The sequence below is a fragment of the Bos indicus x Bos taurus genome, chromosome 9 (assembly GCF_003369695.1).
Source record: "Bos indicus x Bos taurus breed Angus x Brahman F1 hybrid chromosome 9, Bos_hybrid_MaternalHap_v2.0, whole genome shotgun sequence".
Taxonomy (NCBI): domain Eukaryota; kingdom Metazoa; phylum Chordata; class Mammalia; order Artiodactyla; family Bovidae; genus Bos; species Bos indicus x Bos taurus.
Window position 1 is genome coordinate 84,807,826 of NC_040084.1, and position 23,332 is coordinate 84,831,157.

Consider the following 23,332-nt stretch of genomic DNA (forward strand, 5'->3'; position numbering starts at 1 on the left):
AGAGAGGAGACAGTGACCTTGCCCACCGAGTACTTAGACCCAAATTTCCCGAGCCCAAGAAGAGGTCAAGACACTCAAGGAAACTCGGGCGAGGTACTCGGGCTGTTCAACCTACTTCTCGGGTCCCCACCCCAGGGGCCTGTTCAGGTATTGAGCGCGAAAGAGACAAGTCGGTAGATTTCGTTCTTCCCAAGAGAGAAAGTGTGGCGGGCGGAGGTCCGCGTGTCTCCTCTAACGCGAGCTGGGTGGTGGTGTATCGAGGTCCACGCGATCCCGGGGCGGGAGGCGTGCGCTCTGCTGCCCAGGCTCCGGGACTGAACACCTCGAAGTGCCGTCCCTGGAGGAGAGAGCCACTCGGGGAGGTCGGGCAGGATGCTGGGTGGTGGCGGTGGGACCGGAAGGAAAGCGTAGTGGACACGAGGGTGAGAGGACCCGGTGGGGGACTGCAAGGGATGCGCCAGCGGAGGGAAAGCACAACCCAACCCAAACTTTCGCGGACCCCGGGGTCTAGGAAGCGCGAGCCAGGCAGAACCACCAGCCTCTCCCACCGCCCGGTGCGCCCAGCTGTAGCGAGGAGGGGCCGAGCGCAGCGCGGGCTGGAAACGGGCGGTCCCCGCGTCGCGCCCACTCGCCGAGCCAACGCGCCGCTGCTCCCGGCGCTGAGCGGCGGTCCACCTGAGAAGCCGGACCGCGGGGCTCCGGCCTGCGCGCGGGCTCGGACGAAAGGGGAAATCCAACACGGATCGGGAAACCAGAGTGGAAACTTGACCTCACAGCCTCGCCCCGCCGGGGGAAGTGCCCTTGGGCGGCCGGCGAGCGCGCAGGCTGGAGTCAGGCTCGGGAAGTGAGCGCAGAGATTTTCACGGGCTAGAGAAAACGGATTAAAAAGACACGTAAAAAGCCATCCAAGGCGGCCGCTGGAGCCCGGCAGTTTGGAAGACCACCCCCTTTCCCGCTAGGAGGACAACCGTGACTCGCACTCGCCGAGACCAGGCGCTCCTGGGCGGCCTCGGGTCTGCGTGGAGGAGGTGTCTCTCCAACGCCGGGAGCATATTCAGACGCCCACGGCAGCGGCCAGGGATTGAGATGCGGCGCGCAGCCGGGGGACCGTCCCGGCTGAGGAAGGTCCGGGGCGGAGCCGGGCACCGCTGACCTCGCGCGGGTCCGAGGGGTGTGCCCGGGCCCCGCCCGCCTCCGCCCCCTCGCGCGCCCGCCGTGCGCTCCTCCCCGCGGCGGCTGTGGCGGCGAATCCAGGGGCTGCGCGGAGCTGCTCGCCCAGCCGCCAGTGCCTGCAAGCTCCGGGTTGCTTGGGGAATTCACTTGGCTGCTTTGCCGCTACTCCCTCCTCAGGCTTCTGATGGCTTTCTGTCTCCGGCCCTGTCCCTCTCTTTAAAAGGAAAACTTTACCGAGATTTCGTTTTCCCCTTTGGAGGAAGAGGATTAAAAGTTCTCAGAACTGGTGCCGCTCGGGCGCTGTTTGCCGGCGGGGTTCCGGTGCCACCATGTGCACCAACATAGTTTACGAGTGGCTGAAAGCGCTCCAGCTCCCGCAGTACGCCGAGTCCTTCGTGGATAACGGCTACGATGACCTGGAGGTGTGCAAGCAGATCGGGGACCCGGACCTGGACGCCATCGGGGTGCTGGCGCCCGCGCACCGCCGCCGCATCCTGGAGGCCGTGCGCCGGCTGCGCGAGCAGGACGCCGCCGCCGCCGGCCTCTATTTCACGCTGGAGCCGCAGCCGCCGCCCGCGCCACCCGGGCCGTCCCCGCTCGCCGTCCCCACCCGCCGCCTGGGGGAGTCGTGCGGCGGCCCGAGCCAGGGCCCCCGCGGGGACCCCCGCGGCCAGACGACCGCCCCTCGCGGCAGGGAGCTGGTGAGCTACCCGAAACTGAAGCTGAAGATCATGATCCGGGATAAGCTCGTCCGCGACGGCATCCACCTGAGCAAGCCCCCGTACTCCCGCAAGGTAAGGAGGCGCCGCCCGGACAGCGCGGGGCGCGCGGCTTAGGGACCCGCCCAGCCGCTCGGCTCCGGCTTGGGGCAGCCCATTCCGGGAGACGACGCGAGACGAGGATGCTTCGGGCGATTGGGATCCTTTTCTGTGTTCTTTCTGTCTTCGCTCTTTTATTCCCTCCTCCCTGGTGTTAAGACAGGACCTCTCACCCAGGTGTTAATAATTCTCCACTAGGACCAAGTCCCCCGCGTAGTCTCGGTCAGCAACTGGACGCCCGGTGCTCCCCCAGTGGGGCCCCGGGCAGTTCTTGATAGCCTCCGTGTATTTTTGGGTCTAGGGGTACCAGAAGAATGGTTAAACCCCACATGGTTCTCGACCTTTCTTTTTTCTCGTTCTTTTCCTTGCCTTTTCTAGAAGCTGCCAAGGGAAACTGGCCAACTCTTTTCATCAAAGAGTGAGAATTGATGCCCTGTTGCTCTCAATTCCATTCAGTCGCATCCCAGCACCGCTGCACATTTGGAACGCGAATGACTGGCCTGAACAGTGTAGGGGAAAAGTTAACAGAAAACCAAGTCGGCCCACTTGGAATAAGTTCCTTCGACTTAGGTAGAGGGAGGTAGTGGGTGCTCAGGGCGTTGGAGGTCCCAGGGCCACTGAAGGTGCGCTGCTGAGTTCTGTGCTGGGTCACCAGTTTGGTTGATTATTAATTCAGGTGAGATGAAGCAGGTGCTACGGACTTCTCAGTGGGTTCGAATGTGGGAAAGGAGGGCACAACCCAAGGAAGTGAGATTTTTCGTCACCAGTGAGGAATTCCCTAGGGAAGGAGCCTGGAAAGAAGCAGGGAAGTTGTGGCAGCCGCTGTGTGAGGAAGGCTGAACTGTGGATTTGAGCGTTTAATGATTATTTCTTTCGAGAACTCGGCCTCCAGCTGAGACTGTTCAGCTTAGGCTTCTGCAGCCATCCAGGTAGAGGGGTCCTAACTTGAAAGGAGGAAGTAGACAGTACATGGAATCCTCAAGCCTGCCTGGGGTTACTGTAGGAAAAGGAGCGCCTCAACGGGAAAGTCAGGACAGAGAGAGGCTCAGGGGGAAATGATGGTGGTGCTGCTCTTGCTGGCCAGGAGTGAACACCGCCTGCAAACAGGGCCAGGCGGATAATCCACACGTTGTGTGCTTGTCTGGGGCGCTTGCATTGCTTTATAGTCTGAAGACCATAACGTCTGGATTCAAGGAAGTTCCAAAGAAAACTGTAGAAAGTAGACAGAGGAGTTCAGGCCACTCAGACTTCTGTGATAACAGCCCAGGAAGTGAGGTGGGCTTGGGCTGTGAGAGTGTGAGCACCTGGGCACATGGTGAGAGCACAGGTCAAGTCCTGGCCAGAAAGGGATGCCAAGAACAAGTTCATGTCACTTGGTATTGCTTATGCTTCAGGAGGAGAGCTGGGTGCTGGGCTGGGAGGACAGAGGAGAGGATGGGCTGTAGGCAAGGTTGATGTGCAGGAAGTAACACATTTTGATTCTGATGCTTAAAAAGACAGACTAGATATCAAACAGAATCTAAAAAGAATCAGTGGAGGAGGATTCTAAGCTCATGAGTGCCCGGCCATCGGCTTTGGACTGTGCATTCCTGCCTAAATCAGTGTATGATATGGGTAAGAGCAATTTAATGAAGAAAATTTCAGCTTACATTGTAGTACGATTTACTTTTCATGTAAATAATAATTTTGGTCAACTTCTATATGTAAATCCCATAACAATAATGTTCGATAATAAAAATGTACCCTTTTTCACTTTCTATGCCTATGTAATTCTCTTTCTCAAACTGAAGAATAAAATGAGGCCAGAATGTTTTTGAACCACTTCCACTGATGCTCCCAACTGGGGACCAGAAAAATGTGGCTGACAAATTTAATTGTAAAAATATTCTGTTACTTTATATATTTTTTGCAAGAAAAACATACACTAAATTATAAATAATTATACTTAGAAACCAAAATATAATTAGTATAGTCCAAACTGAGCATGCACGTGTATAGTGCCAGATTATGTTGGTCATTCTGAATTTGTTGCTTATGTGTCCATTATCTCTTTCAGTTTTGGATTTTAGTTTATTTAAGATGTTTTTGGATGCAGCTTGTTTCTTTACAGACAGGTTTAGGACTCCTCTTTAAAATGTGATCCAATTTTTAATTTCCTCAGATTCCTTGGCTCTGTTATGATCAGAAAATATAATGTTTATTATGTGCATTTGGAATTCTGCTTATTAGAGAGGCCTCACCTCTTCTTTATAGTCTCTGCATGGCTGATCCTTGTAATTTTTTTGTACTGTGGTGAGATTATTAGATGGTTTGAAAGCAGATTTTACCAAGGGTGATCAAGGCAGGAAGAGTGAGCCCTTGCAGAAGAAAGTAAGTTGCAGAGTTTCCCCAAGAATTACTTGAAAGGACTGTAGGATTGTAGTATTTGCCTCAATAACAGATAATATTACCAGGAACTCTGCCACACTGCTATGTTCATTACATCTTATCAACAGTTGTTAATTTCCTCTTTTAGGTCAGTTAAAGTGTAAGAAAAGTAAGTTTCTCTTTGTTTTCCAAAGGCAGTATAGCTTTGGAAAAAGCGCTGCTTAAAATCTAAAAACATTGAATGACTCCCTCCTTTGCCCTGTCCTTAGCTTCTCTGACTGTGGTGATTTTCTACCTTCATGAAATGAGGACATGTTTTCACAAAGTAAGTATTAGGTAAAGCTTGTACAAGAAAAAAAGGAAGTGAAGTTGCTCAGTCATGTCTGACTCTTTGCGACCGCATGGACTGTAGCCTACCAGGGTCCTCTGTCCGTGGGATTCTCCAGGCAAGAATACTGGAGTGGATTGCCATTTCCTTCTTCAGGGGATCTTCCCAACCCAGGGATCAAACCCAGGTCTCCCTCATTGCGGGCAGATGCTTTACCATCTGAGCCACCAGGGAAGCTCCTTCTCAATACCAAGCTTCTCTCTCTGGAGGCTCTGCCAGGCTCCAGGTTACTGAGATAAGCAGAATGCACCAGCCCTGCCCTCAAGGAACTTGGGATCTGGTGGGGAAGACAGAATAGAATGAACAACAATGATAAGGTATGCTGATTGCTTTCATGGGAGGCACATGAGCCATGGACAGGTGCCTCCAATCTAGTCTCGGGAGGTGGGGTCATGACAGGCTCTCTAGAACCTGTCTTTAGTCTGAGAACTGAAGGATGCAGGGGTTAGCCTGAAGGAGAGGAGCGACCTAAAGAGAACAAATGTTCTAGGCAGAGAGAATGGTGTGCTCAAGGGCCAGAAGGCGAGGGATGGCACCATCTAGCAGGGCAGAGGGGATGTAGAGGGATTCAGTCTGGCTGGAGCACAGAGTGCTTGGAGGAAGTGGTAGGAGGTGGAGACAGGCGGGGGCTGGTCCTGAATGGACTTGGACTGTATCTCAAGAGGGGAGCTATTGATGGATCCTGACCAGAGATGGAGTAAATGATTAGGATGAGGTTGCAGTGTCAGGAGACACGTGCTGCAGCCTGGACTGCTTGGCGACAGCGGGAGGTGCCATGGAGGTAAGTGAGCCAGGATTGGATGACTATTTGAATGACAAGGGTGAGAGAGGAGGGAGGTTGAAATGACAGGTAGAGAGTTCCAGTCTAGGGTTGTGAAGCCCTCTCCTGAGTAGGGAACCCAGGAGAAAAGCAAGTTTAGAAACAAAGATGTTGCCTTCGGGTTTAAACACACTGAGTGTCCAATGCCGGAGGCATATTTGTACATATTTATCTAGTTAACAGTTAGAAACATGGCTATGGAGCAGAGAAAAGATGCTGGGGCAAAAGATACAGATTTGGGAGTTGTCCCCATGTTGAAGCAACAAATATGAGTAAGCTGTAGAGGGAGAAGAGAGAAGGGACCCAGACAGAACCCTGGGGAAAACCAGGATTTGAGAGATGGGCGGAGGATGAAGAACCTTGGAGGGAGGTGAAAGGGTGAGTCTTCGGAAGCAGTGTTACTTCAAGGAGGAGGGACTGGTCAGGAGGTCAGAGTGCGACCAAGCAGGATAAGAAATAAGTGTATCCATGGGAAGTAGCAGCCATGCCAGCGGAGACCTCTGAAATAGCAGGTTAAAGTGATGGACAGAGAGGAAGTAAAAATGGGGAGCACAAACTTTTTCTTTTTAAAGACTTAATTTTTTTAAAGAGCAGTTTTATTTTTTTTAAGATTTTAAAATAAGATTCTTTTATGTGGACCATTTTTAAAGTCTTTATTGAACTGGTTGCAATATTGATTCTGTTTTATGCTTTGGTTTTTTGGCCATGAGGCGTGTGGGATCTCAGCTCTCCGATCAGGGATAAAACTCATATGCCCTGAATTAGAAGGTGAAATCTTAACCACTGGACCATCCTGAAAGTCTCTAAAAGCACAGTTTTAAGGTCACAGCAAAACTGAGAGAATGGTACAGAGATTTCCTATCTACCCCGGCCCCTACCCAAGCATGGTTGCCTGTCTTATCTGCATCCCCCACCAGAAGTGGTACATTTGTTATGATTGATAAACTTACATCAGTATATTGTAATCATCTAAAGTTCAGATTTTACATTAGGGTTCACTATTGATGGTATGTATTCTGTGACTTTGGACAAATGTATACTGAATGACACATAGCCATCATTATGGTATCAAGCAGGGTATATTCACTGCCCTAAAAATCCTTTGTGTTCTGCCCATTCATCCCTCTCTTTTCCAACACCTGGGGACAAATGATTTTTTTTTTTTTTTGCTATTTCCATAGTTTTGCCTTTTCCAGAACATCACATAGTTAAGAGTTCTGTAGCCATTTCAGATTGGTTTCTTTCACTTATTAGCGATAGGCATTTATGATTCCTCTGGGTCTTTTCATGGCTTGATAGCTCATTTCTTTTTAGTGCTGAGTCATATTCCATTGTCTGGATGTACTGCAGACAACTTTTTAACGAAGTCAGACTGAGAAGATAGAACTGAAGCTACATCTGGAGGAAGAAGGGGGAATTTGGGTCAAGCGAGGAGTTTTGTGAATTTGTATTTTTTTCAAGAATGAGAGAAGCTATAGCGTGTCCGAGTGTTGGTGGGAGAATGTCAGGGAGAGGGAGCCTGTGAAGATAATGGGAGAAGGGAGATGACCCAAGAGATCAAGGAAGTGGAGGGAATTGTGTCCAGAGAACTGGAAGGAAAGGGGGTGGAGACGCTTTCTCTGTGACAGAGGGGTAGAGAGGAGGATGGATGAGCAGACTGGGAACTTTGTTGGGGTGACATTGAAGAGTCTTCCTTTCTCTCTCTGCCCACATGATACCAGTGAGGGGATAGATGGAGAGATTAGAGATTTTTGGCGAACATTGTGTTAATAGATAAATATTAGGTATTTTGAATCTGGTGTTTATGCTGCTGCTTCTGCTTAGTTGCTTCAGTTGTGTCCAACTCTTTGTGACCCCATGGACTATATATAGCCTGCTAGGCTCCTCTGAAAACTGGAGTGGGTTGCCATGCCCTCCTCTAGGGGATCTACCCGACCCAGGGATGGAACCTGGGTCTCCTGCATTGCAGGCAGATTCTTTACTACTGAGGCATGAGGGAAGCACCTTTGCCTAAATAGAAATATTGTAGAACAATGCTAAAAGGATTTATATAAGTAAACATGAATAGAAACCACACTCACTATTCATATATTTGTGCTGCAGGTTATAAGCTATGTATGATGTTGTGTTATGTAAGTTTGGCCATGCTTGTGCATGGGGGTTATGGTAGATGTGGATGGTTCAGTTCAGTTCAGTTGCTCAGTCGTGTCTGACATTTTGTGACCCCATGGACTGCAGCATGCCAGGCTTCCCTTTCAATCAACAACTCCTGGAGCTTGCTCAAACTCATGTCCATCATATTGGTGATGCCATCCAACCATCTCATCCTTTGTCGTCCCCTTCTCCTCCTGCTTTCAATCTTTCCCAGCATGAGAGTCTTTTCCGTGAGTCAGTTCTTCACATTACATGGCCAAAGTATTGGAGCTTCAGCTTCAGCTTCAGCATCAGTCCTTCCAATGAATATTCAGGACTGATTTCCTTTAGGATGGACTGGTTGGATCTCCAAGAGACTCTCAAGAGTCTTCAACAACACAGTTCAAAAGCATCAATTCTTCGGCGCTCAGCTTTCTTTACAGTCCAACTCTCACATCCATACATGACTACTCGAATAACCATAGCTTTGACTAGATGAACTTTTGTCGACAAAGTAATGTCTCTGCTTTTTAATATGCTGTCTAGGTTGGTCATAGCTTTTCTTTCAAGGAGCAAGCGTCTTTTAATTTAATGGCTGCAGTCACCATCTGCAGTGATTTTGGAGCCCAAGAAAATAGTCTTTCACTGTTTCCATTGTCTCCCCATCTACTTGCCATGAAGATGTGGATGGTAGGGAACTGTAAAGGTATCCTGTTTTCTAGCAGACTTGGGAAAGCGGAAGGGGGCTCTAAAGTAGATTGTGGATGAAGCAGGTATATAGATTTCACTGGAAAATACCTCCTAGGCACACGCTACCAACTAGAGCTGTTTCAGTTAGTATAACCTTACTTAATAATACTATAGGAGTGTTAAACTTCATTCACACCACAGACTTTCATGGTAATAGGGTTATTCATAGGTGTCTGGGAGAGATGGCTTGGGATGAAGGTGTTTGGAGGTAGCATGAGGGCTCCTGTGTCTGGCACCAGGGTGAAGGATATAGAAGAAATATTTAGAAAGAGGTTGGCACAGATAGGCTTGTGTCCTTTGGAGTTGTGCCTTGGGTCCTGGCAGAAGCTGAAATGACAATAAATATCCCTTCTCCCAGGAATTTCTGCCTTTATGAAGTTACTTTGGACAGCCTGGACGTTGGCAAATTTCAGCTTTTTCAAATCAAATCAATATCATCAAGTATCCTCAATCTGGGCAAGATATGATCTTTCTAGGTTTTTTTGTTTGTTTGGTCTTATTCCCTGAAAAGAATACTGTGGATAAAAAAGAGAGAGAGGAGATGAGCTTGGGTGCTGGCAGGGCTGCCCGTTTCATCATGCTCCTCATAGTTTAGTTTCTATGGAGTTTCAGCATCCCTGGACCCTCAGCCATCCATCCATCCACGCATCCATCAATCCATCCGCCCGCCGTACTTGATGAACATTGAACAAATGCCATGTGCCAAGCCCTTGGCTTTATTGTAGAGAACTAGACAGATATCCTTCTGCTTACTCTTTAATGGACCTTGATGTTGAGGGTCCATCCCATTGCTGAATGGATGCACCATGTAAAAGTTGAATATTACTTCCAAAAGTTAGCAAGGATTGGAGAATTTTATGCTTGTCTTCATTTCAGATGTTAAAAAACAAGATCAACTGTGGTTGAGACTCCAGTCAGGTAATGAAGTTTAAAATCAAAATGTTTTTCTTCATTAAGTAGTATCAAAGAAGAACTAGGACTTAAAGTGCTATTCTTGCAAGTCATTTGAAAAGAAGATATTGGCAGCAGGGCCAGGACCAAGATAATGCAGGTAGGGTGCCAAGGTGCAAAATTGAAGAAAGGGATCACCCTCGGGGTTGTGCCAGCCTGGGCAGTCTGCCATTAACAAAATCAATCCCTTACCAAAAAATAGCGGATATTTGTGGGGATTGCAGGGAGCCTTCAAGTCGAATGCTGGGCAGTCACCTACCCTTCAGATACTCAGAACCTGCCTTCAACAGCAGGGTGCTGAGAGCCTAGTTAGAGAGCTGAGCTCCCAAACTAAGAGGACATAGTTTCTATGGTGATGACAGCCCATTCAGGTTATCCAGGTGAGAGAAGCATGTGGGTTCCTGTTACTCCTCTGTTGACATGATGGTCTAGTGGTTAAGAGCACAGGCTCAGAAGCAGACTGCAGAGTTCATGTCCCACCTCTGCCCCATGCAAGGTTACCTTTGGCTCCTCTCTCTGCTGTGTGCTTAGTCACCCAGTCGTGTCTGACTCTTTGTGACCTTATGGACTGACCTGCCAGGCTCCTCTGTCCATGGGATTCTCCAGGCAAGAATACTGGAGTAGGTTTCCATGCCCTCCTCCTGGGGATCTTCCCAATACAGGAATCCAACCTGAGTCTCTTACGTCTCCTGCATTAGCAGGTAGATTCTTTAGTGTCTGAGCCACCAAGAAAGCCCAAGAATACTGGAGTGGGTAACCTGTCCCTTCTCCAGGGGATCTTCCTGACCCAAGAATCGGACCAGTGTCTCCTGCATTGCAGGCGGATTCTTTACCAGCTGAGCAAACTGGGAAGCCCCTCTCTAAAAAGTAGTAATACTCGTGACTCTTAAGGTGATTGGTCCTTGTACAGGTGGCACTAATGGCAAAGAATTGCCTGTCAATGCAGGAAATTTAAGAGTTATGGATTCGAACCCTGGGTCAGGATGATCCACTGGAGGAGGAAATGGCAACCCACTCCAGTATTCTTGCTGGGATAATCACATGGACAGAGGGTCCTGGTGGGCTGTAGTCCTTAAAGTGATTAGATGAGCTAATACCCTTGAAGTCATTAGAACAAAATTTCTATCCATTTCTTAGGACTGTGATCATAAACTCCCACAAACTGGAGGTGTGAAAAAATAGGAATTTATTCTCTGCCGGTTCTGGAGGCTAGATGTTCAAAACTAAGGTTCGGTAGAGTCTTGTTCCAAGATCCTAAAGGTCTGCACCGATTTACCTTTGGAGGTTTCCCCAAAGCACCTCCAAACAGCGCATCTCTCCCTGCCACTGAGAGGACAGGCACTGCCAACCTGCTGGAGCATGTGCCCAGATGTCCAAGCTGTCTGCATGGCAGCCTGGACCTGGTGCCTAGCCTTCCCCTGCTCTCAAAGTGCAAGTGTCAGTCGCTCAGTTGTATTTGACTCTCTACGACCCCATGGACTATAGCCGACCAGGCTCCTCTGTCCATGGAATTTCCCAGGCAAGAATACTGGAGTGAGTAGCCGTTCCCTTCTCCAGGGGATCTTCCCGACCAAGGATTGAACTTGGTCTCCTACATTGCAGGCAGATTCTTTACCGTTTGAGCTACCAAGGAATCCCTTGGTCTGGGCCCCACTCAAACTAATGGATTTGGAGGGGTCTTTTGGTAAAAGGGCTGAAGCAGCACATCCAGAAGGGGCATAGGTTTTCTCCAGAATCCAAAGGGGCACTGTGCCCCTTCTTTGATTGTCAGAGTGGCCAGATGCAACAGCTCATCCTTACTTTAGATAGGATATCTCAGTATAACCCACACCACTGGACCCCTGACAGTTGCACTGAGATAGAAAGCCCCTGAATTTTTGTTAGATTTCCCACTTTCTGACATGCAGAAGTCTTACCAGTACATCTAGAGTAGTTGGTACATCTTGCCCACTAGGTTCAAGCAGCGTGATGTCATGAGTATAGTGGTCCAGTGTGTCATTTTTCAGAAAGGAAAGGCATTTGGAAGAACATTGCCCATGGTGAGGGCAGGTATATCCAGGACTGTGATAGTTGTCACTTTTCAAGGTCGTAGTCTGTGTAGAGCTAGAAACAGCATCGAATCCTTGGCTTATGAAAGTTAAGTGAAAGTGAAAGTCAAGTCGCTCAGTCGTGTCCGACTCTTTGCGACCCCGTGGACTGTGGCCCACCAGGCTTCTCCATCCATGGGATTCTCCAGGCAAGAATGCTGGAGTGGGTTGCCGTTTCCTTCTCCAGGGGATCTTCCCAACCCAGGGATTGAACTGAGGTCTCCCACACTGCAGGCAGACGCTTTAACCTCTGAACCACCAGGGAGGCCATCCTTGGCTTATAGCTAAGGCTTCTTATAGCTAAGGCTTATTATTGCTACTGCCAGCATGTGAGCTAAAGGTTTATAACAGTTATTTTCTAAGGTTTATGAAAAGTGCTATTTGCGATCAAACTGCTGATTTGGGCTTGAGGAGGTTTGGGTGGAGTAGGAAGAGAATCCTTGTTTTCAGTCAATATGAAAGTATTAAGGACAAGGAATTGTGGATCATGCCAAAAGGCATTAAGTATACTATCTGTCTTACATAGAGACTAAGTGATATCTAATAGTTTAAACAGATTTCATTACCGCTTCTAATCGAAATAAATGGTCTGATGAGCCCTTAAAACCTTCCTATTATGTTTCCATAAAGTTATAAATACCAGCAAAATAAGATCTACCACATTTGGAACATGCTCAAAAGACAAGGAAAACAGTTCGTGTGTATTCTTTACCAAAATCCTAATGAACAGCTATTGCAATTTTAAGGTATTTTTCTTAGAGCATAACTTTATAATGAGACTAGAGATGAGCCTGTTGATTTGACACCTGTATTTTTTTAGCATTCTACCTCTATTTGACAAGATTATTTTAAGTACAAGTCAGAAAATAATGTACAGTATTTATTTTCTTGATTTTTTGTTTTAAACAGTTAACAATTAAAATAAGGAATGCATTTCAGTTTTAAAGAATTCAAATTTAGTAAAACCATTTCATCTATGGAATAGAATTTGCACTTAACCAAACTAACATACGACCCGCTTGCAGTTTGTACCAGTTTGTACTGTGTTCCCGTTTTGACTTTTCAACACAAATGAAAACTCTTTAAGTGGTCACATAAGAATAATAGAATTGAACTAATTCAAGTTTTGTTTGTTTTTTAACCAATCATGGTGCTAACATTGTTTATTTTCAGTCTGTTTGACTTATTCATGTAGTACCATGGGAGAGACATGACCACTTTTACCAGCTTATTTTAGAAAAGGACTCTTAGAACCCAGTTTGTGGGTTGGTCCCAGTTATATAACCAGGAGTTCTGTGAATTAACTCCCACGTAGAACACGATGCTTATAAAACGACAGGTAATAAAAGATGCTAGTTTGAAGTGAATGTAATACCATTATCACTTGACAGTAACTGTGACAGCTAGAAGTTAGGCCAACAAAAGATTTTTTTCAGGGAGAAATGTTGTATCACTGACATTGTTTAGAGTTTCTTTAGGGCATGCTCATAATTCAGAGTTTCATTTTCTTTTAAGGGCTCGTCTTTGCCTGCCCCTCTCTCTGCCCTGTCCTTGGAAGACATAAAGAAACTTAATCTTTTTAGTTTAATAAAAATTATTTATTTTGTTAAATGGTGCCAGTATATATCTCAAAAGACTGTTGTGTGAATTAAATGGAATAATATTTATAAGGTTACTTTGTAAATTCTAAAAGAACTATACAAATTTAAAGTGTTCTTATTGATAGTGTATAAATCATTGTTTCTAATACAATTTTAAAATATTTCTGATTGAAAAGTGAATACACTGAATTGAGAAAATTTGGAAAATACTAAAGCAGATTGAGAAGAAATTTAAAATGGTCTGTACAATTTCTAACCCTCATAGTGTATTTCTTTAAAAATTACCCATGAATTAGAATTTCTGTCTTATACACGTGCACAAATCTGGTATTGGATAAGAAGACGGGTAAGGCTATTCTTGTGTTAGCAAATATCATTTGATGATTTTAATACTAAGACATATTCCATCTTAGTTTAACACCATAATTAATTCAGTCATTTTCTTATTGGGTTGAAGCCTTACCCATGTTATTATTGATTATTTAATTTATTATTTGAAAATGTCATGTTTGAGAAGTAGTATTTCATCATTCTTTGAATGATATTTCTTAGATTACCAATCAACATAGTTTTATATTTGTAGCTTTTATATTTATAATTGCTACTGCTAAGTCGCTTCAGTCGTGTCCGACTCTGTGTGACCCCATAGACGGCAGCCCACCAGGCTCCCCTGTCCCTGGGATTCTCCAGGCAAGAACACTGGAGTGGGTTGCCATTTCCTTCTCCAATGCATGAAAGTGAAAAGTTAAAGGGAAGTTGCTCAGATCTCGAAGTTGCTTCGTGATCCCATGGACTGCAGCCTACCAGGCTCCCCCATCAATGGGATTTTCCACGCAAGAGTACTGGAGTGGGATGCCATTGCCTGCTCCGATATTTATAATTACGTAGTGCTTTTAATGGTGTTTGCCTATTTTTTTTTTTGTTGGTCTTACACTATTTCCGGTTGCTTTGCGAGAATTCTTTCTATATTAAGGAAAATAATAATTGTTGCATAAAGGTTGCAGAGGTTTTTCAGAGTGTTGGTTTAGCTTAGAATTTTATGATTTATTTTTGGATGTCCAAAATTTTTAAACTCTTATGTATTCTACCTTATCAATAATTTTAGTTGTTTCTTTGAGACTGAAGGAATATAGAGGATACAGACTTAGAATTGAACTTAAAATCTTTTTTTTTTTTTTTACCATTTACTTGGACAAATTATTTAATCTTTCTAAAACTGAGTTGCTCCATCTATAAAATGGGTGCACTATCACCCACTTGTTAAAGAGTGTTGAATACAGAGACAGTATATGAGAAACACCTCAGAGAGTAACTGACGGATAGTAATTCCTCAAAACGTCTGGGTAATATTTGTGGTATAATACAAAACCGTATGATTATGAGGTTATTCTTAATATGAAGACTTATCTTAAATTATTAGTTTATGTCCTTGTGATTCTGTTGAGGCTAGTTGTTCTTTTCCTAATTTCAAAAAGCTTTTATACTATCAATAACATATATACTTTATTTGTCTGGTATAACAGTTGAAAATATTTTGCCCAATTTACCGTTTGCTTTTTATGGTTTTCTCTTTTTTTAATGAAGAAATATAATCAATCTCTATTTTCATGATTACTTTTATCCTTATAATATTTTATGATATTATCCTTATAATATTTGTGATTATTTTATCCTTAAATTCCTTCTCTATTAAAAAAAATCAGTTAATATTTACCTATATCTCCAATTAATTTTTTTGGTTTCAGATTTACACCAAGCTCTCTAATTCATCTGAAATTTATTTAGGGACATGATATAAGATAAAGTTCTAATGTTATATGTAATCTGATATAGACAAAATTTTGTCACCTACTTTCACAGGAATTATAGCTTTTATTTGTCTGTTCTGGTCTTATTGCATTGGCTAGAGTTTATATGGCAGTGCTAAATAATAATGGTAAGTAGATGTTTTTGTCTTATTCCAAATTTTAATGGACGTGCTACAAGGATTTTGTTAGTATTCTGCCATTGGCTCTCAGCTTAGGGTATCCTTCATGATGTTGAAGAGCATCTTGGTTTTAGTAACTTTGTAGGCATTTTTTATTAGGAATGGACATTTGATTCTAGTAAATGTCTTTTTTTGCAACTTAAAAATAGTTGAGAGTCTTTTTCTTCTTGGGCCTGCTGCTTGATGTATTGCATGAACAGATTTCCTGACATGAAACCATCCTTAAGTGATGTCTTTTGAAGCAACCTGGGTGTGAGGGTAGGAATTTTGTGATCTCACGCCCAGATTATTGTCACATTCTTTTATACTACGTATCTTTCCTTTCACGATGATGTTTGACATTTACCTTCAGTTTGGTAAGCGCTGCGACAGTTGTTGTCATGATATTATTACAGTTGACTTCTGCCAGTAGCTTTTGGAGGTTGTCATCTCTGTCTAGACAAGCAGGAGAGGCAGTGACAGCGGGGAGATGGGGGGACCAGTGCCACACTCTTCTTACTCAAAAGGCAGTTGACACGGAGTTGTGAGTAATGATTTAGTTTTCTGGTTTGTGGAGACATTTTGTCTTTGAACCAGAGGGCAGAGACTCTGAGGGGGGTGAGGGGTTAACTTGAATCTTTATTGATTTTACCGTTTTCACAGCCAAAATGGGCTCCCCCCCTCACCACCATGTGCAGCTCAGGAAATTGCTCCCAGATTCTAGAATTACATTCTTCTCCTCCTACTCTTCCACTTCCCCCACATACCTTGTATTCCCTGATCAATTAGTCTTCGCCCTTTCTGCCCCCACCCCACCCCACCCCTTTTAGTGGAAAATACAGATGGGGCTGCTTGTCAGATGCCATGTTAAATAGAAAACCCTTATAAAAGAAATGGAAGTGGCATTCATTTTAATGTGAATGTTTGGCTTTGTATAGAAACAACAGTCTACTTATAATAAAGATAAAACTGGAGAACTCTGTAAGAAATATTATTGGAGCAAGTCCTTGATTGACAAACATTTGTGGAAAGGTCAAATAGAATGACTTTCATTTAAAAAGGCCATTGAAGCGAATATTAAAGATGGGATACAAGAATGGTATGTTTCTAGATGAAACAGCTACCTCAGTTGCTGTATTCTGCTTAGTTTGTAGAAATGGATGCACCCAACGCTTCCCAAGCTGGCCATCAATCATGCAGTAAAGATATAGGCACTTTAAAGTAGCCATGCACCAGAGAAGGCAATGGCACCCCACTCCCGTGCTCTTGCCTGGAGAGTCCCATGGACGGAGGAGCCTGGTAGGCTGCAGTCCAATGGGGTCGCTAAGAGTCGGACACGACTGACTGACTTCACTTTCACTTTTCACTTTTGTGCATTGGAGAACGACATGGCAACCCACTCCAGTGTTCTTGCCTGGAGAATCCCAGGGACGGGGGAGCCTGGAGGGCTGCCATCTATGGGGTCGCACAGAGTCGGACACGACTGAGGCGACTTAGCATTAGTATAGCAAGGTAGTCATGTATCAATGCAAAATGAAATACTGCTGGATTAGGATGCTGTTCTTGGGAAACTCTTGATTGACAAAAGTAGTACTGCTTTAAGTATTAGGCATATTTTCATGGCCAGAAAGTAATAAAGTGGTAGATGGTCTTTATGAAGGGGAAATATTTTACATTAAAAAAGTTGAGTAATTTTTGTGCGTGTGTGTGTTTAGCTGCTCAGTTGTATCTGACTCTTTGCAACCCTATGGACTGTAGCCCACCAGGCTCCACTGTCCTTGTGATTTCCCAGGCAAGAATACGGGAGTGGGTTACTATGCCCTCCTCCAGGGAATTTGCCCAACCTAGGGATTGAATCTGTGTTTCCTGTGTCTCATGCATTGGCAGATGGATTCTTTACTGCTGAGCCACCTGGGAAGTCCCTGAGTAATTCTTAGGACTTGCTAACTACAGGATCCAGTTAAGATGAAAAGTTCAGTTCAGTTCAGTTCAGTCGCTCAGTCGTGTCCAACTCTTTGTGACCCCCATGAATCACAGCACGCCAGGCCTCCCTGTCCATCACCAACTCCTGGAGTTCACTCAAACCCACATCCATCGAGTCAGTGATGTCATCCAGCCATCTCATCCTCTGTCGTCCCCTTCTCCTCCTGCCCCCAATCCCTCCCAGCATCAGAGTCTTTTCCAATGAGTCAACTCTTCACATGAGGTGGTCAAAGTACTGGAGCTTCAGCATTAGCATCATTCCCTCCAAAGAACACCCAGGGCTGATCTCCTTTAGAATGGACTGGTTGGATTTCCTTACAGTCCAAGGGACTCTCAGGAGTCTTCTCCAACACCACAGTTCAAAAGCATCAATTCTTCGGCGCTCAGCCTTCTTCATAGTCCAACTCTCACATCCATATGTGACCACTGGAAAAACCATAGCCTTGACTAGACGGACCTTTGTTGGCAAAGTAATGTCTCTGCTTTTGAATATGCTATCTAGGTTGGTCATAACTTGTCTTCCAAGGAGTAAGCATCTTTTAATTTCATGGCTGCAGTCACCATCTGCAGTGATTTTGGAGCCCCAAAAAATAAAGTCTGACACTGTTTCCACTGTTTCCCCATCTATTTCCCGTGAAGTGATGGGACCAGATGCCATGATCTTCGTTTTCTGAATGTTGAGCTTTAAGCCAACTTTTTCACTCTCCTCTTTCACTTTCATCAAGAGGCTTTTGAGTTCCTCTTCACTTTCTGCCATAAGGGTGGTGTCATCTGCATATCTGAGGTGATTGATATTTCTCCTGGCAATCTTGATTCCAGCTTGTGCTTCTTCCAGCCCAGTATTTCTCATGATGTACTCTGCATATAAATTAAATAAGCAGGGTGACAATATACAGCCTTGACATACTCCTTTTCCTATTTGGAACCAGTCTGTTGTTCTGTGTCCAGTTCTAACTGTTGCATCCTGACCTGCATATAGGTTTCTCAAGAGGCAGGTCAGGTGGTCTGGTATTCCCATCTCTTTCAGAATTTTCCACAGTTGATTGTCATCCACACAGTCAAAGGCTTTGGCATAGTCAATAAAGCAGAAATAGATGTTTTTCTGGAACTCTCTTGCTTTTTCCATGATCCAGCAGATGTTGGCAATTTGATCTCTGGTTCCTCTCCTTTTCTAAAACCAGCTTGAACATCTGGAAGTTCACGGTTCACTTATTGCTGAAGCCTGGCTTAGAGAATTTTGAGCATTACTTTACTAGCGTGTGAGATGAGTGCAATTGTGCGGTAGTTTGAGCATTCTTTGGCATTGCCTTTCTTTGGGATTGGAATGAAAACTGACCTTTTCCAGTCCTGTGGCCACTGCTGAGTTTTCCAAATTGGCTGGCATATTGAGTGCAGCACTTTCACAGCATCATCTTTCAGGATTTGAAATAGCTCACCTGGAATTCCATCACCTCCACTAGCTTTGTTTGTAGTGATGCTTTCTGAGGTGCACTTGACTTCACATTCCAGGATGTCTGGCTCTAGGTGAGTGATCATACCATCGTGATTATCTCGATCGTGAAGATCTTTTTTGTACAGTTCTTCTGTGTATTCTTGCCACCTCTTCTTAATATCTTCTGCTTCTGTTAGGTCCATACCATTTCTGTCCTTTATCGAGCCCATCTTTGCATGAAATGTTCCCTTGGTATCTCTAATTTTCTTGAAGAGATCTCTAGTCTTCCCCATTCTGTTGTTTTCCTCTATTTCTGGCTCTACCTAAATGTGAAAGAAAAAAAAAGAATTCGATGAGTTGTTAATTGCATCCAAAGCCAGTGCTCTAGTCACCGTCATTTGTAAAGCATCTAAAGAAAAGATGGGATTAGTTCCTGTCTGGGGTCCCACAAACCCCCTGTATCTCCGGCTTGCTTAGGCTTGCGCAGTAGAAGAAGAATTCAGGATATGCATATTACATCCATTATAGATTAGAGTGGAGCCAGGGGGTATGCAAAGTAATTTATTCTTTTGAGACCGACTTCATTATAGAGAGGTGGTGGAGAGTTGGAGTTAGGTTGGTGACATTAACTTTGAGTTTTATTGCCATGTCATTTTAAATCAGAGTTTTTACTGCCACTTCTTGGCAGAGCAGTTTGGGCCATGTTTTTATCTCTGTTAATATGGTTCCTTATATTGATATACTCACCTTGAAAATAGTGGTGAATTGAATCTTCTAATCGTTTATTAAAACATTGTGACAGTGACACGCTTGACCTGCTGAGTCATATTAGTCCTGCTGTCTGACAGGAAGCATGATCTTCTTTATCACCCCCAAGATTGCTGTTTTGGGATGCACATGCTGAATTATGTTACAAGTGATTTGCAGGAAAAGTAGGAGAGGTGTGCTTTTGGAGGCAGCAAACTTAAAAAGCAGGAGCTTCCTAGAGCAGCGAGCTAACCCTGTAATATGACCACTTCAGTGTGCTTCGATTCACTCATTGTGAGATTTAGACGTATTCTTGGTTCAAGGGCTTTCCAGGTGGCTCAAGTGTAAAGAATCTACCTTCCAAGGCAGAGGACACAGACAAGAGAGGTGGGTTTGATCCCTGGGACAGGAAGATCCCCTGGAGGAGGAAATTGCAACCCACTCCAATATTCTTGCCTGGAAAATCCCATGGACAGAGAAGCCTGTGAGCTACAGTCCATATAGGGTTGCAAAAAGGAGTCAGATACGACTAGCGACTGAATACATATACATTCTTGATTTAACCTTATATGAATTAATTATGGATATGTCTGATTTTCCTCTTCAATCAGGAGGGGACTTCTTGACTGAACTACCTCCTTCATGCAGGATAATAATCGTGGTAACAGTCTATATTATTTGAGTGCTTTATCACAGTATTTCATTTTGTCCTCATCACAGGTCTCTGAGAGCAACGTTATTTGTGCTATCCGTTTTATAGGTGAGGAAGATGAGGACTAGTTGTGGGGAAGGCAGTGGATATGTCCTAGAGATTTTCACTTTATTTTTAAAATTTAATAGCATGCTAATCAGTGTAAATTCCACAGGCTCATGATAGAATGAATCCATATTTTATGTTTGATAAGACAAAGAGAATGCCTTCATTCTTCCAACATGCATTACAGATACTGATTGGCAAAAGGAGACTGGAAAGAGACTCATATAGAAATTGAATCACATCAGTTTGGTAACACAAGACCCTGTTAATCTTGTGTTAATCTTCATCAGTGTTAATCCACTGATGAAGCAATTAGTCATCATTAACTGTGAATGTTACTGTGAACATATTCTGCACAGCAAATACTAGTTCTTTTTGGTTCTGATTTTCAAGAGTTTTTACTGTATTTTTAATAAAAATTTTTTATTTGGCTGTGCCAGATCTTAGTTGTTGCTTGCAACTGAGCTCTTTAATCTTGGTTGTGGCACATGGGATCTTTAGTTGTGGCATGTGGGATTTAGTTCCCTAATCAGGGATCAAACCTGGGCCCCCTGCATTGGGAGCACAGAGTCTCAACTAGGGAAGTCCCAGTTTTTACTGTATTACTGTCTTTGCTATATATATAACTTGTGATTTTAGTTTCTTTTTTTTCTTAATTATGTTTGGCTGTGCTGGGCCTTCGTTGCTTCACCAGCTTTCTCTAGTTGTGGTGAGTGGGGGCTACTCTTCTTTGTGGTGCTTGGGCATCTCATTGCCGTGGTTTCTGTTGTTGTGGGACTTCCCAAGTGGTGCAGAGGTAAAGAATCTGCCTGCCAGTGCAGGAGATGCAAGAGGCTTGGGTTCAGTCTCTGGGTTGGGAAGATGCCCTGGAGAAGGAAATAGGAACCCACTCTAGTATTCTTGCCTGGATAATCCCGTAGACAAAGGTGCCTGTCCTTGGGGTCGCAAAGAGTTGGGCACGACTGAGCATGCTCCCCCTCTTGTGGAGGCTGTAGGGCACGTGGCTCTGTAGTTTTGGCCTAAGTTGCTTGGTGGCATGTGGCATCTTCTCTGATCAGGGACCCAACCCATGTCTCCCATGCTGACAGGCAGATTCTTTAACCACTGAGCTACCAGGGAAGCCCAATTTTAGTTTAAGATAAGTTCTTAAGATCCAGGGCTTTTCTTCATTTAGAAAAAGTGTAGAATAGCATGGGAAGCGGACGTTTAATCAAGTGATTCTCTTCTTTCTTGGAATACTTCTTCTGAGTTGCTTTTGGAGCCTCCAAGACAGGTTTTGAACATCTGTAATATGGTTGGATGGCATCACCGACTTGATGGACGAGAGTCTCAGTGAACTCCGGGAGCTGGTGATGGACAGGGAGACCTGGCGTGCTGGGATTCATGGGGTTGCAAAGAGTTGGACACGACTGAGCGACTGAACTGAACTGAACTGAATGGCATTTTGGTGTTTGAGGTGGGGTTCTGAAACAATTGCAAGTCATTTTAGTAAACAAGTTAGTTAGTGTGTGCTCAGTCACACAGTCATGTCAGACTCTTTGCAATCCCATACTAGTCTCCTCTGTCTATGGAATTTTCCAGGCAATAACACTGGAGTGGGTTCCCATTTAGTTAGTGGGTAGTCCTATTTTAGTTCCAAATCCCAAACAAATGGATGCTTGGGGCTAGTGCACTGGGACAACCCAGAGGGATGGTATGGGGAGGGAGGAGGGAGGAGGGTTCAGGATGGGGAACACATGTATACCTGTGGCAGATTCATTTTGATATTTGGCAAAACCAATACAGTATTGTAAAGTTTAAAAATAAAATAAAATTTAAAAAAATAAAAAGTAAAACAAACAAACAAAAAATGTGACTGTATCGAGACAAAGCTGATTTTCTTAGAAATGTGCATTCTAGGGAGAAATGATTTATTAATATTTTTATCATGTACATAGCGCTACTGTTGTAATAAGCATTGTCTCCCAACAAGTTACTTTTTAAAAGATTTTTATTTTTAAATTTAAAAAATTTAATTTATTGGAGTATGTTTGATTTACAATGTGTTAGTTTCAGATGTTGGAGAAGGCAATGGCACCCCACTCCAGTACTCTTGCCTGGAAAGTCCCATGGATGGAGGAGCCTGGTGGGCTGCAGTCCATGGGGTCACTACAAGTCAGACACAACTGAGCGACTTCACTTTCACTTTTCACTTTCATGCATTGGAGAAGGAAATGGCAACCCACTCCAGTGTTCTTGCCTGGAGAATCCCAGGGACGGGGGAGCCTGGTGGGCTGCCATCTATGGGGTCACACAGAGTCAAGACATAACTGAAATGACTTAGCAGCAGCAGCAGTTTCAGACACACAGCAGTGATTGTTATACATATATTCATTGTTTTTTTAGATTCTTTTCTCATACAGTTATCACAGAATACTGAGCAGAGTTCCCTGTGCTGTGCAGTAGGCCCTTGTTGGTTATCTATCTTCTATGGAATAGTTCCTGTGTGTTCATCCCAAGCTCCTGATTTATCCTTCCTGCTACCCTGCTGTGTTTCCCTTTTGGTAACCTTGTGCTCAGTCGCTCAGTCGGATCCGACTCTTTGTGATCCCATGGACTGTAACCCACCAGGTTTCTCTGTCCATGGGATTCTCCAGGCAAGAACACTGGAGTGGTTGCCATTTCCTCCTCCAGGGGATCTTCCCAACCCATGGGTCAAAGCCAGGTCTCCTGTATTGAAGGTCTCCTGTATTCATTACCATCTGAGCCACCAGGGAAGCCCATATGTTTGTTTTTGATATCTGTGAGTCTGTTTCTGTTTTGTAAATAATTTTACGTGCAATCTAATTTTTTTTAATGATACAAATTTGTATCATTAAAAAAAATTAGATTGCATGTATCAGTGATATCATACACTATTTGTCTTTCTCTAACTTACTTCGTTTAATATGATAATCTCTAGGTTGCTGAAGTGATAATCTCATCCATGTTGCTGCAAATGGCATTGTTTCATTCTTCTTTATAGCTGAGTAATATTCCAGTGTGTGTGTGTGTGTGTGTGTGTGTGTGTATACCACATCTTCTTTATCCATTCTTTTGTCAATGGACATTTATATTGCTTCCATGTCTTCGTTATTATAAATAGCCCCAAAGGATATGTGCACACAAGTGTTCATTGCAGCACTGTTTACAAAAATTACTTTTAAGGATACTTTTTTTTTTAGCACATGTGTCTTGATTTGTTTGTTTAAAAAATATATTTATTCATTTATAATAAGTACCCCCTTTGCTTAGGTTCATCCATTTTAATGGTCTTACTTTGCAATAAAATTAAGGATATTTGAAATTGAGTAGCAGTTCCAAACTTGGGGAAATAAGCT

General features: G+C 44.2%; 1 protein-coding gene across 2 annotated transcripts in view; it reads left to right on the forward strand.

Annotated features, from left to right (window-relative positions):
- The first annotated feature begins 1,200 nt into the window (after window positions 1–1,200).
- Window positions 1,201–23,332, forward strand: part of SAMD5 (sterile alpha motif domain containing 5) — a 61,741-nt gene continuing 39,609 nt past the window's right edge. Inside the window, exon 1 of one of the 2 annotated variants that reach the window (XM_027551794.1) lies at window positions 1,201–1,967. In XM_027551794.1, coding sequence (XP_027407595.1) covers window positions 1,503–1,967 — 465 coding nt within the window. In that variant the 5' untranslated portion in view covers window positions 1,201–1,502. The remainder of the gene's footprint in view (window positions 1,968–23,332) is intronic. The other variant, XM_027551793.1, reaches the window with a different exon arrangement.